Genomic DNA, 18,360 nt, shown 5'->3' with positions numbered 1-18,360 from the left:
CCCCTGTGCGTTATCGATTGACAGTAGTTTTCCCATTTGATGTTAAGAAAAATTCAGGGAAATGAGTGTTTTGTTACCTACGTTATCGTCAAAACAAGAAGTAGACAGTGTCATTTTAAACACAGAAGATTTGTTATTAGTGCTGAGATTCGGAAGAGCATCAGACATAACTTGCATGCAGCAGGATGATATCGTGAGTATCATTCGTTTATCGCTTAAGACGTTCCCATTCTGATAGAAATTCACCTGTGTAGTGTTTGTATTATGTTGTGAGATTAAACTTTTCATTTTCTACACTGACTTGAAGCTGTACCTTGCTGAGCATTCGGTCACTCCGTGACCTTACTAAGTGTGTGTGACCACGCTCGGCTGTCACCTTGATTGGATAGTAAACGGTTGTCGTAAAATCGCTAAATGATATTAAAACCCGGTGCATAAACTTGAAAACCACCCAGGACGACCTTGGACTGCCACATTAATCCAATACAATGCAAAAATAAACTATAACAAGTGGTTAAAGCCTTCAAACCGAATGTCGTAAAGTCCCCATATACCTCCATGGAGACAATAAAATAGAAAGAGCTTGTGAAACAAAACTCATCCAACTTAAACATAATAATCGAAATAAAATACTGCCGGGCATCGGAGCGGCCTAAAACTTGGCACGCTTACCGCAAATACTGCAGGCTACATCATCCCGTCGCTCGTTTGTTAATTCCGTGCATCAATCAAACCGTAAATCAAAATTCCACCTCTGATGTTTATATCGGTCCTCTCTAACCTACCATTACGAAAAAGAAGCTATGCCATTGGACAATGCGACCTCTGCGGTTACGTCATTTCCTGAATTGGATTGTAGAGAGGACCAATAAAACTGAGCACTCTTGTCTATTCACAATGTCAAAGCCTAGTTAAATATCTGTATGCTACTAACAGGTGAGGACATGACAGTTCACATAACAGCCAAGTCAAATCCCAAATTAAAATTTCCTTATAAACAGACAAAATTTTAAAATGTTGGTTTTTGCCCTTATACAATGTCACCTCGACTGTGGAAGTTGATCTTGGTACATGGGTTTAAGCAAAAACTCCAGCGCACCCAGAATAAAATAATTCGCTTTTTACTGAATTTACCACCTGAAAAGCACAATGGGGCTCATGAATTTTCAACAGTTGGTATGCTGCCCATTGACCTACGAGTCAGTCAACCTAAACGTATAACTAATATTTCAGAGAACAATAGTCTGAATTATTTATCCTCTGATTTTGAATATATTTAAGACACAACATGAACATTAGATATGGTGCCATGTCTTTTAGGTTCACACTGTAAGATCATTTGGTAAGGCTTCTTTTAAATATTCTGGTACTGTGTTATGGAATGAGCTTCCATTCCTTGTGAAATGTGTCAGTTCAAAAGTTTAGTTTATTATTTTTTTTTTTTGATTGTCTTAGGAATTTAGAGGCAGACCCCTTTATATTTTATTTAAAAATAGTTTAATCTTATTTAATAATTTTTGTTTTTAATATCTGTAATTTATAAACCTTTTAAAATTTTATCATTTTGTGCTGGTCACATGATCTTGTCAAATACAAATGGACTGGTCACAATGGAAATTAGTTTTATACTTCATTGTGTAAACCATGTATTTAATATGTTTTCATGGATAAAATTTTATGTATAAGATTCATTTTAAATTTGAAATAAATCAAATCAAATCGTTCACTTACTAGTATGTCACAGTACAGGTAATAGTGCTGTCCTATACCTGTAAGGTAAGACGTTCTCATATTGTCAATATGAATAATGGCAATTTTCATATCACATTCATTGAGGAATCACTGAAAAAATACCAAATGCAATGCCAATTTTTTTTTCATCTGTATGAATCAAATTGATACACTAAAGGTGGAACCGTTATGATTTTATCAGTGCTTCTCTGAATAAATCTTACTTCCATTGGTGATTCTTAGATAATTGCAAGGTTCTGGTCGCTTGAAATAAATGTCTTCTTTGGGAGATTTATTTGGTACTCTCTGTAAAAAAGAAAAATATTTTATGAACAGCATGATCACATTTTAGTGTATTCATTGTATTGCTTTACAACTCAAGATTATAAAAAAGGTGAGCAATTATCCTTTAGTTTTATTTTTAGTTTTGATAACAGCAAAGAAAACAACAATTCAGGTTTTCAGCTATAAAGCAAACCACCAATCATTGCGCAACATGTCAAATAAAGTAGTAATCAAAATTACGGATATGATGCCATGAAGACTAAGTTATGTTATGACATTTAATTTAAAAATTGAATAAGATGATAAAATTAACTGTTTAATTAAAGTAAATAAATGAAAAAAATTGTTTGAGGTTTTATTATTTATTTTTATTATTTATACTCCCAGATTTCAAACCCTATAAATAATCTGAAGAGTTTGAAATGCTTACTAGTGCAATTAAATCCATCCCCTTCATAACCATTGTTGCAAACACATCGGTAGCCATATTTTTCATCGCACCTCTTATTCAAGAATGGAACATATCCCCCAAAGGGTTTGTAAAAGCATATGCCATTTTCCCCACACCTCACTGAAAAATAAAAAAAAATCAATATTAGTTGGCACCTGGTCAAGACATGTCCCTTTCTATTATCATCATTTGTGTTATTATGGCTTAGTGCGATTAAAATAAAAAAAAATCATGTACAGATATCGACACTTGTTGTCTGTACATAAAGCGATTGCCTGTGTTTGGCATCATCATCATCATTATATTGCTGGTGTTGCTGAGTACTTCTCATAAAGAAAAATCCACTTTATTTATCATTTTCAAACTTACAGGAATGATTTTGACACTAAATTATCCGTCTGCTGACATTAACTGAGATTAAAAAACAATTCAAATAGACGATATGTACTAATTTCCATCTATTTATTTTCCCTAACAAATAATGTTGACAAGCCAGAGAATAAACCAAGTTTATCACTTGGAAGGTCAAAAAATAGCTTTAACTGCACTTTCTTAAATTTCTGGTCTAAATTGACCTATTTATCCATGCCTCCAAATGACGTAGTACAGTAATGAATGTTGCATCACTGCTATAATAATAATAATAATAATAATAATAATAATAATAATTACATGTTTATAATGAAGTAGCAACCCAATAGGTTAAAGTTGTAGGTATATATTTATAATGGATGTAACATGGGCACCTGGTCAATATATACACTGGGTGGTGACGCACTAACCTCCCTGGTGAGGAGACAGCCTGGTTTCTGTATTAGACAGTTGGAGCTAACACACGAACAGTGTCTTTCACTGTCAACTCCTACTAATCTAAGTGCCAATGGCCAAGCAGGGAGACAGGAGGTACCATTTATAAAAGACTGGTATGTCCCCAAACAGGGTTGAACCCACGTCCTCCCGTTCTAGAGACGAGCACTATTACCACAAGGCCATCTGGTCGGTTGATGTGCAGATGTACTTGTAAAGATTTGATTTCATATTAAGGTGAAGATGTTCTCTCTTCCAGTTCACCCTAATGTATTTTTTATGTGTCGGTATTTTATTATAACAGGTCACAATATATATTTCCACATTTTTATGTACAGACAAATTGCAAATTACGGGTATGATACCATGAAGACTAAGTTATGACATTAAATTAAGATTAAATTGACATTAAATTTGCACATTTTTGAGCCCTTATATCTCTAAAACTGGCAGAGATATGTCCATAGTTATTGTTAAACTTGAGTGGGAAGTCATATACTGGCAATCTAACTGTGACCTTGAAATTGACCTTTGACCTACTTTTTATGATGAACTGTACTTTGCATGTTTTCTGGCCTTTATGTCTCCAAAATTGGCAATGAAATGCCCAGTTACTATTGAACTTGAATAAGAAGTCAATAGAGTATTTTCTTGCCCCTCATATCTTCAAAACTAGTAGAGATATGCCCAGTGTTGCCCGTAAGTTTTCTCTTTTGTCAGCATATATGCAACACTGATAACACATTTCAAGGAAAACCAATAGGCCTATTGTCTAGAAAATCACAGGAGTGATCAATGTTAGGAAAATACAGGTCAATTGGAAAATCTGCTTGATTGGACCATTTTATGTTATGTTTTTATTATTATTATTATTATTATTATTATTATTTTATTTATTTATTATTATTATTTTTTTTTTTTGCATATTTTGAGAATTCTTATTTATTGCACAGAGCTTGTCAAGCACAAGACTGATTGTGGTGTCCCTTTTTTTTTTTTTTGGGGGGGGGGGGGTTCCATTCGAATGCGCTTACTCCAGCTGGTGGTACAATATCCGGAGGCAGTATCGCCTCTCTGATCCTTTAGTTTCTACTTTTTTCTGCACATTAACTCTGAACCATTTTCTGTTATCTAAGTCTTTATAATCTTACCTGCAGTGCAATATTGTCCAGAATGATGAATGGTACAGGTGCATTGGAAACCATATTCAGATGACTTTGTGCAAGTCCCACCATTGAGACAAGGGTTAGGATTGCAGAAGTCTAAAAATAAAATTTGCAAACACAATTGCATGTTAGGCATGCTCTTTCAGTTTACATATATAGATAATGTATATGGAATTAAAGTACTAGAATTAATTACACCACCAGCATAGGCCCTGGCAGTACACATGGGTTAGTCCCAACCCATGTTGTCTGCCTACCCTCTACCAGGGCCACTGCTTGACTTTTCACAGGATATTCACAAATATGTCTTTAGATAAATAGACGGTCATTTTACTATCTCTGACCCTGTAATGAAATCTCTAGGTTGATTACATGGGTGGTAACTGCTCAGGCACTGACCCAAGCAAAGTCCCCTTGACAGCAAGCAAGACAGTTTTAAAATTGCTCTGAATTTAATCACTTGCTCTTTTGTGACAGATAAAAATAGCCCCTTCTTAATTTAATAAGGTGATAATATTAACTGTTTATTGAGAGTTAATAAATGAAAAAATTGTCTGAGCTTTTATTATTAATTTTTATTATTTATACTCCCAGATTTCAAACCCTATAAATAATCTGAAGAATTTGTAATGCTTACTGGTGCAATTAAATCCGTCCCATTCGTAACCATAGGCACAAACACATCGGTAGCCATATTTTGCATGGCACCTCTCATTCATGAAAGGAACATGTAGCCCAAAGGATTCAAGAGTGCATACGCCATTTTCCCCACACCTTGCTAAAAACAAATTAAAAAAATTTAAAGCTGGCAACTGGATAAGACATGTCCCTTTCTTTTATCATCATTTGTGTTATTGTGGCCTAAGTGTGATTGAAATGAAAATAAAAATAATCAATATAAGCACAATACAATGTATATTCTAAGCAGAAAAGGTGCTCCCAAAATCATCGCCATGGTGCTTATGTCCCACTGTTGTTACCCAGTATCATGGACGTGCTGACATATATAATGGATATATAATGGATATATAATGGGTACCTAGTCAATATACACACTGGGTGGAGATGCTTTTGCCTCCCTGGGAAAAACACAGCCCGACTGCCTTATTAGGTGCTCAGAGCCAATACATAAACAATGTTTCTCATTGTCAAATCGGGGAAATTACCCGTTTCAACCCCTCCTATGTTATGTGCCAAATGCCAAGAAGGGAGACAGCATGTACCATTTATTAAGGACTTGTTTGTTCCAGGACAGGGTCGAACCCACATCCTCCTGTTCTGGAGATGGGCACTTTGACCACAAGGCCATCCGGTTGCAATTGGTTGATGTGCAGGTTGAGTTGCAAAGATTTGATTTCATATAAAGGTGAAGATGTTATCACTTCCAGTTCACCCTGTTGTATTTTTATGTGCCAGCATAAATATATGAAAAGCAGAGGTAAAATTTTGAACTTAGTTTAGTCTTTCATTTTCCCAAATTTATGAATTAAGAGCCAAATATGATGCATATTCTATGAGAGCGCGCTCTCAAGATTGGCGCCATGTTGCCCATGTCCCAATGTTGCTACCCAGTATTGTGGACGTGCATATACTGTCTGATTACTGACTCTCTTTCGGATATATATATATATATATATATATTGTTCTCTGTCAGTGGTCAGTCTGGCCCCTCTACTTACCTTGTGAGTCAATGACCGAGACACACACCATCAATACCAGAACAAGGAGCGGCAACAATCCCATCACTGATTGGTTGATTTTACCAATTTTGTCTTTGTAGCTTATAATGCTATGAATGAAACAAAATATGAACAGTTTGTTTCAATTTCTTCAGCAGTAATAAAACACCACAAAATACTTAAAGGGGGTCTTTCCGATATGAGGGAAAATAAAACATATCCCAAACTTTTTCTTATATATGAAGGTCACGATCTAAACCAAAATTCGCCTTTGAGGTAGACGGCAATCAAAATAATCAATTATTTCACATTCGAGTCTGTATTGGAGAACGTCCTCTCCCCAAAAAAGAGAAGACGACCACCGCAAGGTTTTAGCCAATCAGAGTGCGTTGCCTAAAATAGCACTCGTACACTAGGAGAAACAAATATGGCGCGGTGGAGTTCGAAGTAAGTCGTTTACAGATGCACGTTAGTTAAAACTCTCTCCCTTCATTGTTCGTGAACAGGTTTGTGCACTTAAACATTTAAAGAATTCATTTAACTTCTCGTCGGTTAAAATAGTCCAAAAATCAACGAATGGCTTGGAAATATTTACGACGGAGTGTAGCTTATTATGTCAACAGTGCTTGATGCCGTAATTCTCAATGCCGATTCACCGAATGAGTAACTTGTACCAGGAAATATACCGGCGACATGATTAGAGACAGTGATATTTTTCGGGTCAACTGAACCAGCCCTTTTCGGTTGGATATTTATGAACGACTGTTACTTTTTTTGTTGTTTGCTATGCTTTCTGAGCCGCAATTTTGACATCGCGATTTGCACGCACAGCGTAGCACGGACTACAAATGCGTTCCAGACGATTTTGATACTTACTGGCAGTAGTGGTGAGCATCATGCAGATGTCAAAATCGTCAATAGGAGTGCCTGAATTTTGTGCTACGCACACACGTATCTTATCTTGCTTTTCTAGTCGATCTGTTTTTATACTTTTCAGATCGAGAGTAGGCCTATTGTTGATGAGGCAAGCAGTCAGAGCAGTCCAGAACTAGAGGGTAAAGAGCTCCCTGAGGTAAAGAGTTTTCTGTTATTTTTAAATAATACAGGCCTTTTAGTTAATCTGGCATATTCCTTAGTTTTGATAGTAATGTGTAGGACCCACCTTACCCTCACCTATATTCACATGTAATAATCCACACATACAAAAATCTTATAGTTTAGGGATAACAATTGATACGCTTGAGTGCAGGACAATGATTAATTGAAGTGAAACCCATTTTGAACAGTTCACAATATTATTACTAGCATGCAATTGAATCAGTGCCAATTATTATTATTATTAGTTTTATTATTATTTTACAGCATACTATCTTGTGATGTCAGCCTCATTAGAAAAAAAGCCCTGTATAAAGGTTTAGTAGAGTTGGCAGTGATACATAGCACTTCTAGGTCCAGTAGTACAAGGCTTGGAAGAGGTGTGAGATCAGGAGGATTGACTCAAGAACATGAAAAGAGAATTCAGTAACTCACAGAAGAGGTATAAAACTCATTAAATCTTTATTGAAAAGATAAATTCTAAGTTTCTCACAATACACAAACACCATTCATATTCCTTCTTATTTTCAAAGTAAATTTATTCGATAAAATTTGGTGGTGTGAAATCCAGTCCTTTTGGTTGTTTTAGTGTTCATACATTTTCAAATATTTTATTTTTGAAGTAAGCTATTGTACATATCAAAACAGAAATGACAGATATAAAAGTGAATATATTTTTTATCATTACCAGAGCATACATGATGGTGTTGCCAAGAAAATGATGGTGTTGCCAAGGAAAGTGCTGAATACATTGTGACAAGTGTGATGGAAATCCTGGCCTTGCACTGGATATAAAGATGCTTTTGCTAGAGAATTTACCAAGCAATGACTCAGCATCAGTGGAGATGGGACTGGCCCATCTCCCACTCACTGTAATGTCCCCTACATTTTGACTGCCGTTGAATTTGCTGGATTACTTCACTTTGAAGAAAATCACAGAATAACTATTACCACGAGTATCAGTTTACTGACCAAACATTCATAAGACCTGTAATATGCAAGTCACTGAGTAGAAGGATTCTACTGTAATTTGTGCAACCATTCAGCGAACATAAAAAATAAAGGCATAGAAAAACAAGGTGCTTTCATTTATCCCTTTCTCATATCAAAAGTAAAATGCAACTCTGTACACAATCTGTTCATAAAATTAATCATTTTAAAAGTTAATGTCATACAAGGAAATAATGTATGTCTGGATGGATTTATAAAAGAACAGTTTATGTGAGGTAATCATCATTTTGATAAAAAAATTCTTATATACATATAAGGACCACGGTGCCTTGAGTCTCTTGGTTCCATCTGCACCATGGCTGCTTAGAAATGTGTACTTGTAATTCCCATGTCAAATTCCTGGTTTGTAAGACTGGAATGTACCTTTATTTGTGCTAATTGTTTATGTAACAGCTTGAAGTCTTACTGTCATCCATGATTTTGAGTGCTTGCTTTGCTGCTTAGTATACCTAAAAACAAAACATTGACTATTGGAAAGACTTCAATGCATTTTTTTGTGAAATTAATAGCACCCACTATCTGTAATGTCTACGCCAGACATAACAGCACTGAATAGAGCATGGTTATCAAAATTATTTGTTTCAAAATCCAATTTATTATATAATGTTCCCCACAATAAGTACTGATATCCTGTGCTTGTCACAATTCTAGGACTAGCTGCCATGGCAGTGTTAAACTTTATAATAAAATGGCTTTGTTCCAAGTACTAACATGCATTAGATTGATATTGATGGCAAGGTGTACTGAACATGGTAAAATAAACAGCTATTGTGTGTTTGGATTCTGGGTGTCAGGTACTTACTTTGGCTCTGGCTCTATGTTGGCCTTGAACCTGATGTAGGGGTAGATGTTACCACATGCATATTACCTGGATAAAAAAATATATATACCAGTGTATTATCCTCATTCTCCAGAGATTCCCCATGAAGTCAACTTTAAAAACATAAACAGAGAATAAACATTGACTACCATCAGATGCTGCAATTAATGTGCTCGCTTTAAATCTTTTAATTTAAATTAAATTCGAATAAGGTAAATAGTGAAAGGTTGTTTTTTTTTCTCTAGCTCAATCCTTGTTTGTACTGACTGCTCTAAAGAATAATAAACTTTTCTGCGTACAGCAGGGATAACAGGGGCGGATCCAGAGATATAGGTCTATTCTGACAGTCTTCCGAGTAATGTTGATCCATCCTCCATTTTTGACCGCCTTTCGACAGAAATATTACATATACCCGCCAATGAAAACTTGAAAATCTAACCGTCTTCCGGAAGAACCAGAAGACGGTTCCTGAATATGTTCTCAATGAAAGAGTCGGACGTGATAAGAGATCGAAATAACCTACCCGTATCCGGCAGAATTTTGTCAGTTTCTCGCTTGTCAGTTTTATTTCCTACTTCTGCTTTGTCTACCTCACCGGCCTGCCAATGAAAATAACATCCTCTGCTTCTGCATTTCCCGTTTTATTTCCTTTTTCATTGTCCCGTAGAGTTATTCTTCTCTCTTTCAACTCACGTGTACTCGGACTACCCTCCATCTTGGTTTGCAGTGACATCCGGGTCTTCTCCAGAGCGTAGTAAACAGTAGTATTCAGTCATATGCAAATTGAGGCAAGTCCCAGAATTCCATGCGTAGGGGAGTAATGGCGAGAAGTTTAGACGAAAAAAAAATGCTGCGCTTTTTTTTCTTTAAGTGATCTTAAAAACCTATACCTCGACCTTTATTTTCTCAACGGTTTCGTGTGAGATATGCTTTGGGGTTCAGGATCAAATAGGCAAAGTTTCAGAGAAAGGCCTATTTAAGCGTCTACAGCGGAAAGACATCCTTTAAAGTGGAACAAGGCAGCAAAGCTGTCAAATGTACAGACATAAATGCAAAAAAGTGATGGATAAAATAAGTTAATTTGTCAATTTTTACATTATGCTTAACAGGAAAATCAATGCCAAAATATACACAAGAGGTAATATGGTTATAAACTAGCATTAGGTTTCAGGCCCATATAAGAGTTCACAATGAAAATGCTAGAATGAGAAAAATGAAAATATTGCATTAATTCAAGAAAAATGATCCTATCAAGCTGGTTTTCTAAAATGAGCTTTGTGTAAATCCTAAATCATTCTTGTAGGTTGAAAAATAAGGAACAATTTTTCTTTCATAGTGTTTGTGGTGAAAGTGCACAAAATGTTTTTTTTTTTTTTCTGTATCAGTTTTGAAGCAATATTGCATAATGATTAATAGCAATATCACCACCAATTTTTATTTCACTGCTGTACCTGGACATTCGGAATATTTAACTACCTTATGACTTTGTGGGAGTGGGAGTTTGAGTCCCACATTGAAAATGCCAATATGTGAAAAACTGCATTGCGTCAAGAAAAGGAATCCAATCAAGCTGGTTTTCTGATTCAAATAATCACCAAAGGCTGAAAATAACTTTAAATAGCTAAACAAAGATAAGGCTGAAATGATTTGTTTCAGTCAAATTTATACCATTTGGAGGAAAAAAATGTTGAAAAAGTAGTGATTTGGCCAAGCAAAATAAATTGCTATTGCTAACACATCCAACTGTATTTCAGTACCGGGGGGAGGGGGGTCCTAACCCTCCTTTGGTTTCTGAAATTAATCACACTAATATTCCCCTTTTAAAATCAGAAATTTGACTAGGTGAATCATAGTTCTAAACTGTAATGTACCAAATAATATTCCCTTTCTCTTCACTTAAAAGTCCTTAAAATGATACTTACCAGTAGGTGGGGATCTCTATCCTTTACCAGCTAGGTCACAGATCAAACTTGATTTGAATCAATAGGTAACCCAGCATGGCCCCCTGCATGTTCTTTCATCAAAAAGTGGTATCTTCTCAGTGAGATAATCTGCAAGAATTTTTTTTTTTTTTTTTTTGAAAGTCACATCGCCACTATGGCTTTACTCAATCAAACATTGTTTTTTTATGCCCCCCCCTCTTGGGCCCCTGCTTATCAAGACTGTCATACAGTATCCAGGGCAACTCTACACTCCACATTTGACATGGCAAAGACTACTCAAAACTTAACCCCCGAAGGTCTCATCATGCTCTATAATATCCCACGTGAAGCCAAATGTAATCGCATTGTAAAGCAAAATGAAAATAAAAGTCATCTAACTAGGAAAGTTTTAGGCGGGCTTGCCAGTAAAAGCAACCAAACTTGAATTGATTCAGTTACTGTAGTGTAGCTTTCTTGATATAGCACCACATCATTTATTGACAAGCAGAATCATAGTTCTAAACTGTACAAAACTGCATCGAACCCCATGCCAAAGGGGCCAAGGCCTCTCATTCCTTTAAACAAAATGCCACCCCCCCTTCAAGAAATCCTAGATCATGTTGAAAATTTTGAATACAGCATTTTACCTGTATCTATAATTTTGCATGAGGAATAAGTGAAACTGCACTAAGATAATTGAATCAGGATGAGGGCATAACCAATTAAGTGGCACACCCCTTCCCATTTCATTTTGCTCTTTCTAATCTATTGGCACATACTGGTAGCTGGACTAAAAGCTCTTCATCAATTTCATTACATCAACTTTTGGTACAGCAGTTAATATAAGGCTAATATTATTGCAGTAAAAATCAGACTTAATGAAAGGTGCTTGTTTTTTAATTTTGTTTTGTTTTCTTTTCTTGTGTTTTTACTGGTTGATGCTATGTTTCTTCATTGTCTATGCACAGTACAAATCACGAAGACTTGGAGTTGTGATGAAATAGGCCTTAAAAAGCATTTCAGGTGAGGGATGCTTTATGCAAAGTCAGTTTTACAGTTTTCACCCCCAAAATGCTGTTGTTTTTTCATATGCTGGCTGTGGATATCTGCTGCAGTGTTTCATCTTTATAGAGCATGTCTGGTTAAGCTGGGCACAAGTAACCAGTTAGATTCTGATGTAGCTTATTCACATATTGGGTATAAAGATTGGAAGAGGTCTTGATTGGAGCTGAGAATTGACCTTGATAGTATAATGTTTTTTTATTATTATTATTATTATTGTCAGTCAAATATAAGTTGTCAACAGTTGTAACAGGACGGAGTGGTTTCAATCTTTTCCATGCAAAAGCTTATAACATACTATTACATACAGCCACACATAATGTACTGCTCACAGTTAAAGAAATGAAATGGAGGTGGGCAGGACATGTCAAAAGAATGAAGGACAATAGGTGGACAATCAGGCTTACAGAATGGACCCCAAGGTATGGACAAAGAAAAAGAGGAAGGCCGGTCAAACGATGGAGGGATGAATTAGATGACTACTGGAAGTCTTGGAAGAAGAAACCTTGGCCAAACTGGAAACCTGAGGCTCAGGATAGGAAACAATGGAAAAAGCATGCTGAGGCCTTTGTCCAACAGTGGAACACTATAGGCTCTAAATGATGATGATGATGATGACACATAATAAATTGAACATGGCACATTTAGCATTATGCACATAAATAGTAACATTTGTTGCATGCAGGGTTTTCCCCAGATTGGGTGTCACTACAATTACCAGGGGCATACTAGTAATTAGACCATCTTCTGGTTCTTCCGGAAGACGGTCAGATTTTCAAGTTAACATTGACAAGTATCTAATTATTTTCTGTTGGAAGATGGTAAAAACAGGAGGATGGATCAACAAACTTAATCTGGAAGACTTTCAGAAAATATCTCTGGATCCGCCCCTGATTACCAACTGTAACTTACTAAAAAAATTCCAGGGAGTCTAACTTTCCAAGTGCCGTGTGGGGGTGCGGGTTAAAGATAAAATGAAAATATATATTTAAAAAATTTAAAGGGGGAGAAGTTTAAAATAATCGGTAATGATCTCCTGCTGATGATTTTCCTCGAATACATTGGACTTCTCATTTATGAATAAATGGTCCAAGTTCACAAACAAGCAAAATTAATGACCTGTCGAATTTGATCTGTCTTGAATCAGCTTACCTTTATGTCCGAGCTGGAAAACGCGGCCATATTAGGTGATGAACTTTTCAAAATTATCGAGTGGCCCATTTTCAAGTTCGACAAAATTTTCAAAATGAAAAAATAACGTTGGCAAATATCCTCTTTTCAAGTTTTTACCGTCAAACACTGGAATCTCTATAGCAGTTGAAAGGATCGTCTTTACTGTAAAGTGCAGCTTATGGGCATTTAATTTTAGTTATATTTTACAGCCCTCATAAGTGATAATTGCTATTTGCTTTTGCGAGCCTCAGATTTGGGAGCATGAATGCCAAAATTAATGACTAAGACCTCCAAGTGGAAAACAAGTTTTACTTACTGGCCTCATAAACAATAATGGCCATACACTAAAAAGAGCCTTAGATTAAAATTTGCATTTGATTGCACAAAAACTTCCACTTCCATCCACTTTCTGGCTGTATATGTACCCCCCTACGAGTGCTTATTAATCACGAGATGTATTAATACGGCACCAATGCATTTCGTCCACCTTCTGCTCATATGGAGTGTACCAAACTGGTTAATAAGTAGATAAACGGTTTGTGTAATCTAACGCCATGTTTTGTTGCAACAAATTTTAAGTTGGGGTACTGAATTTGATTCTGGAGTTGTTAATTTGGACATTTGTGCTCACAAATCTGAGGCTCGAGTTAGCAAAAGCATAACTGTATTTAAGGCCTGATTTAACACTGTGGGAGTGTAGTGATAAAATTTACCTCGTCTGATCTCCCAGTAGCAAGGCTGTTTCACTCGATGCTGCTTCAATGTCGCAGTGTCCCTCTTAATGCAGGGGCCACGTGAGGAACCATCCAATCACAACCATGTTCATTTGCATATATTTCTATTTATTGATCGCAATTTACCTTGGCAGATTTTAGACCTATTTTTTCTGTTCAGCATTAAGCTTACGCTATCCATTTGACAAATGGGCTGTATTCCCAGAGCTTTTAGATCGATCTATCCCCGCGAGGAGTCTCTCTAGATTACTGTCAGATAATCCGGCTTAAATGTCAGTCCCGCCTACTACAAGCTGTAAGGGGGTAATTAACTTTCATGTCCGCCTGGCTGACAGCTATTTAGCGTGAACCCCCAGGGAGTTAGGTCGATCTAAAGTAGATCGAGTTAATCTCTGGAAATGGGGTCATAGAATGCATTTCAGCAAGCCCACAGTTTAAAGTTATATATCCTGAAATGTATTATGTAACCTTATTTGAGTTCTTTATTTCATTTCCATTTTCATTTATCAATGTACATTTTATCTTGTATAATATATAGGACTGTCCTATTCAACACATCAAATAAGTTAGTAATATAAAATAAAATGCTATGGTAACCTAGTTGCTGTCTTGCAGCTAGCAAAGACTGCAGAGCAGCTGAGGAAGATGGCGGTGATCTACTGTGTGGCAGTGAACGAGGTCCCGGTGTATGTGCAGTACTTTGACATCACTCTGATACCTGCCACCATTTTCTTCTTCAATGGACAGCACATGAAGGTGGACTGGGGGTGAGTGTCTGAATTTGACTTGGTTGAATGGATCTAATCATGTCATAATATATACTGACTTTATCTAAAGACAGTGGGTTACATGTGCGAAATATCTTACTGGCTGGGGGAGCTCTTATACTTGCCAATATGTTTGCTTAAACTGACTTATATTTGCTAAACAAAATAGGGTTGGTTTGACTGTAGTCAAATTTAAACCATTTGGAGAAAAAGAGATAAAAAATAGTGGTTTGATTAAGCGTTAATAATTGCTAGCATTACCCAAGACTTGGTTGTCTAACCAATGTCACGTACATTGTAACAATGTGTACTTTTATTGATTGTTTAAGGACTTGAATTTATGGTTTATGAACAAATTTGTCTCAAAATATATGTGGTTTATGCATATACGTCATTTCTTTAACATTCATGGTTATTTTCAGCACACCAGATCACACTAAGTTCATCGGCAGCTTCAAGACCAAGCAAGACTTCATCGATGTTGTGGAGGTATTATACAGAGGGGCCATGAAGGGCAAAGTGATGGTGACCAGCCCCTTGGACCCCAGGGACGTGCCAAAATATGAACTGATTTATAAAAATATATGAGAAATTATCCACTTGAGAGGTGTGATTGGTTCCATTTCCTACACTGCCCCACGGTGCAGTCTAGTGATATCACTTGGCCGAGATGGTGTTGATTGCACCCCATCGGGTCCACAACATGTGGCACAGAGGTCTGACTTTGACCGGATATCATATCAGTGCTTCCAGCCAAGATTCACAAACCTGAAGTCCTTACTTTCACTAGTATTTATTATGAAAATAAATACATTTTATTGACTAGATGATTAAATGATAACAATAATCAAGCAATTTTATTTTACATACAGGTATGCTTGGCTAAAGCAAGTTCCCTGTTATTTTCTATGCTGAAGGGAGTGTGCACACCATTGTTAACAGTGGCAAACAAAAAGGAGCTCTCACAAGTATCTGTTGATCAGATACAAAGAAACTCCTCATTCACTACAGAAGTATTTTATATTGCACAAATCTTATTAAAGGTGTCCCATCTAGAATTAAATGCCAAATCAAATTTTCCCTGAAAATTAAGGTTTTTTCTGCTTTGCATTGCTTGACCTGTTTTTGAACTGCAGTTTAAAGTTATATATCCTGAAATGTATTATGTAACCTGATTTAAAAAGAAACTTACTTGAAAAAATGGAACAGGGCAGTAAAGCTGCCAATTGTACAGGCATAAATTTTAAAAAAAAGTCAATGCCAGTTTTAAATTACTATTATGCTGACAAGAGGTAATATGGTTATTAAGAATACAAAACTAGCATAAGGCTTCAGGCCCATAAGAGTTCACAATGAAAATGCCAGAATGAGAAAAATTAAAATTTCACAAAATATTGCATTAATTCAAGAAAAATGATCCCATCAAGTTGGTATTCTAATTTGAGCTTTATGTCAATTCCAAAAATCATTCTTGTTAGTTGAAAAATACTAGTAAGTTTTCCTTTCATAGTGTTTGTGGTGAGAATGCACAAAATAGTTTTTTTTTCTTTGTCAGTTTTGAAGCAATGTTGCATAATAGTTAAAAGCAATATCACCAGCAATTTTAATTCACTGCTGAACCTGGCATGGAAATTTAAAAATTTAGAAAGTTTAACTACCATATGACTTCATATGAGTGGGAGTTTTGAGTCCCATATTGAAAATGCCAATATGTGAAAAACTGCATTACTTCCAGAAAAGGGATCCAATCAGGCTGGTTTTCTGATTCAAACCTGGGGTTTTGCTAACACTCGCCAAATGCTGAAACTTACATTAAGTGTCTAATCAAAAATAAGGTTGAAATGGCTTTTTTAAGTCAAATTAAAAAAACTGATGAAAAAAATTGTGATTTGGCCAAGCAAAAAAAAAAAAAAAAAAAAATGCTAAATGCTAACCCAGCCAACTGTATTTCATTAGTATACATTGACAAATTTAGGGGCAGCAGGGGGATTTTGACCCTCCTCCCCCCTTCGATTTCTGAAATAAAGCACACTATTATTACTCATTTGAAACTAGAAATTTGACTTGGTGAACCATCGTTCTAAACCGTACCAAATGGTACTATTTGTTCTCCAAAACACCATTTTTTTTTAAACTGACCCAGTGACCAGCCCTTCAAATAACTGAAATAACTCCCTCAAAAAACTCCCAGAGATTCGTCCATTGTTACTATTGAACTTGAATAGGAAGTCATATACTGATAATTCAACTTTGACCTTAAAATTGACCTTAGACCTACTTGTCACCATGGGCTGAATCTTGCAAAATTTCTATCTGCGATATCTCCAAAATTAGCAGAAATATCCCCATAGTTACTGTTGAACTTGAATAGGAAGTCATATGCTGGCAATCTAACTGTGATCTTGAAATTGATCTTTGACCTACTTTTCAGCATGAACCGCACTTAACAAATTTGGATTTAAATTTTTTACTTTTCCCCATGATTTTGTTTTAAATTGTAATTTTCGATGAAAATATTGAAAACTTTTGTTTACTGCATTTAGTAGAGCTTGTCAAACACAACACTGGAGGTGGTGTCACTTTGTTTGCTTTTATATACGAATGCACTTACTCCAGCTGGTGGTACAATACCAGGAGGCGGTATCACCTCTCTCAACCTCTACTTTTTCGTTTGGGTACTGAATTTATGGCTAGAGTTTTTAATTTGGGCATTTGTGTCACAAATCTGAGGCTCCAGTTAGCAAAAGCATAACTGTTTTTAAGGCCTGATTTAATACTGTGCCAGCTTAGTGATAAAACTTACCTTGTCTGATCAGGCAGTGAGACCTCCCAGTAGCAAGGCTGTTTCACTCAGTGCTGTTTCAGTGTTGCAGTGTCCTTCTTAATGGAAAGGCCACGTGAGACACCCTCCAATCACAACCATGTTCAGTTGCATATATGTCTTTTTATTGCACGCAAATTACCTTTTAGACCTATTTTCTGTTCAGCACTATCCATTTGACAAATAGAGAGCATTTCAGCATGCCCGCAGTTTGTAGTTATATTTCCTAAAATATATTGTCTGACCTTATTTGAGTTCTTTATTTCATTACTATATTCATTTATCAGTGTACATTTTATGTGGTTTATTATATGGGACTGTGCTAATCAACACATCAATAAAATGAGATAAAATATGAATTGCAAGTTAACTCACCAAATTTGCTTAAGCTATTGACAAAGGTGTTAAGAACAATCAAGTGTCACATATATGTTTGGTGACATCTTTGAAAGCAATGTCTCTGAGGCTCTTTCCTAGCCTCTCTGGCAGATGTAAATGTTCCAAACCTGCAGGAATTTTTACATATTCATTATCCTAATGATTGTCAGTGAGGTTCATCCTAGGTTTATTATCAATTTAGAAAAAAAAAAAATAATAATAAATAAGTAAAAAAATTAAAAAAAAAAAAAAAACAAAACAAAACAAACTATAGAAACTAGAAAAATGGCAGACCCCACTTCAGAAGCGATGCCGCTGATTCCCCACTAGTCTGTCCGTCTCCACACGTGTCTTAAAATGAATTAAATCTCTGCTCCAATGTATAAATGCCAGGTCACTACAGCAACGGCACATGCGGAGGTGGGAAGACCATCATGGAATAAGTGGCATCTCTTTTG

General features: G+C 36.0%; 2 protein-coding genes and 2 long non-coding RNA genes across 4 annotated transcripts; 2 read left to right on the top strand and 2 right to left on the bottom strand.

The window, feature by feature from the left end:
* Positions 1–8: 8 nt before the first annotated feature.
* Positions 9–17,883, top strand: LOC106177023 (thioredoxin-like protein 4B). Its single transcript, XM_013559657.3, has 3 exons — positions 9–193; positions 14,552–14,703; positions 15,126–17,883. Exons 1-3 carry the CDS (start codon positions 62–64, stop codon positions 15,289–15,291), a joined length of 450 nt encoding a protein of 149 aa, XP_013415111.2. The 5' UTR covers positions 9–61; the 3' UTR covers positions 15,292–17,883.
* Positions 189–5,204, bottom strand: LOC106177034 (protein glp-1-like). The gene is made up of 4 exons (XM_087015091.1): positions 5,078–5,204; positions 4,426–4,536; positions 2,447–2,587; positions 189–2,037 (listed from the first exon to the last, which is right to left on the bottom strand). The coding sequence occupies exons 1-4, from the start codon at positions 5,157–5,159 to the stop codon at positions 2,024–2,026; spliced, it is 348 nt and encodes a 115-aa protein (XP_086871217.1). The 5' UTR covers positions 5,160–5,204; the 3' UTR covers positions 189–2,023.
* On the top strand, positions 6,465–8,292 carry LOC106175081 (uncharacterized). The gene is made up of 4 exons (XR_015335160.1): positions 6,465–6,566; positions 7,117–7,191; positions 7,482–7,656; positions 7,906–8,292. It is a non-coding gene; the product is annotated as an uncharacterized LOC106175081 (long non-coding RNA).
* LOC147761133 (uncharacterized) lies at positions 7,660–9,982 on the bottom strand. Its single transcript, XR_015335161.1, has 3 exons — positions 9,569–9,982; positions 9,028–9,093; positions 7,660–8,674 (listed from the first exon to the last, which is right to left on the bottom strand). It is a non-coding gene; the product is annotated as an uncharacterized LOC147761133 (long non-coding RNA).
* Positions 17,884–18,360: the final 477 nt, after the last annotated feature.

The sequence above is a fragment of the Lingula anatina genome, chromosome 6 (assembly GCF_051362555.1).
Source record: "Lingula anatina isolate TDL-2025a chromosome 6, LinAna3.0, whole genome shotgun sequence".
NCBI classification, from domain to species: Eukaryota; Metazoa; Brachiopoda; class Lingulata; order Lingulida; family Lingulidae; genus Lingula; species Lingula anatina.
The sequence above is the reverse complement of the archived record's forward strand: the minus strand, read 5'-3'. Positions and strand labels throughout refer to the sequence as shown.

Bases quoted from the DNA above. Each gene is read 5' to 3' on its own strand.
- LOC106177034 (XM_087015091.1), bottom strand. From the start codon at position 5,159: ATGAATGAGAGGTGCCATGCAAAATATGGCTACCGATGTGTTTGTGCC. The intron at 4,537-5,077 runs GTAAGCATTACA...TTTTATTTTTAG, and splicing joins GGACGGATTTAATTGCACCA to ACTTCTGCAATCCTAACCCT. The intron at 2,588-4,425 runs GTAAGATTATAA...TTTATTTTTCAG, and splicing joins TGGACAATATTGCACTGCAG to TGAGGTGTGGGGAAAATGGC.
- LOC106177023 (XM_013559657.3), top strand. From the start codon at position 62: ATGAGTGTTTTGTTACCTACGTTATCGTCAAAACAAGAAGTAGACAGT. The intron at 194-14,551 runs GTGAGTATCATT...GCTGTCTTGCAG, and splicing joins GCATGCAGCAGGATGATATC to CTAGCAAAGACTGCAGAGCA. The intron at 14,704-15,125 runs GTGAGTGTCTGA...GGTTATTTTCAG, and splicing joins CACATGAAGGTGGACTGGGG to CACACCAGATCACACTAAGT.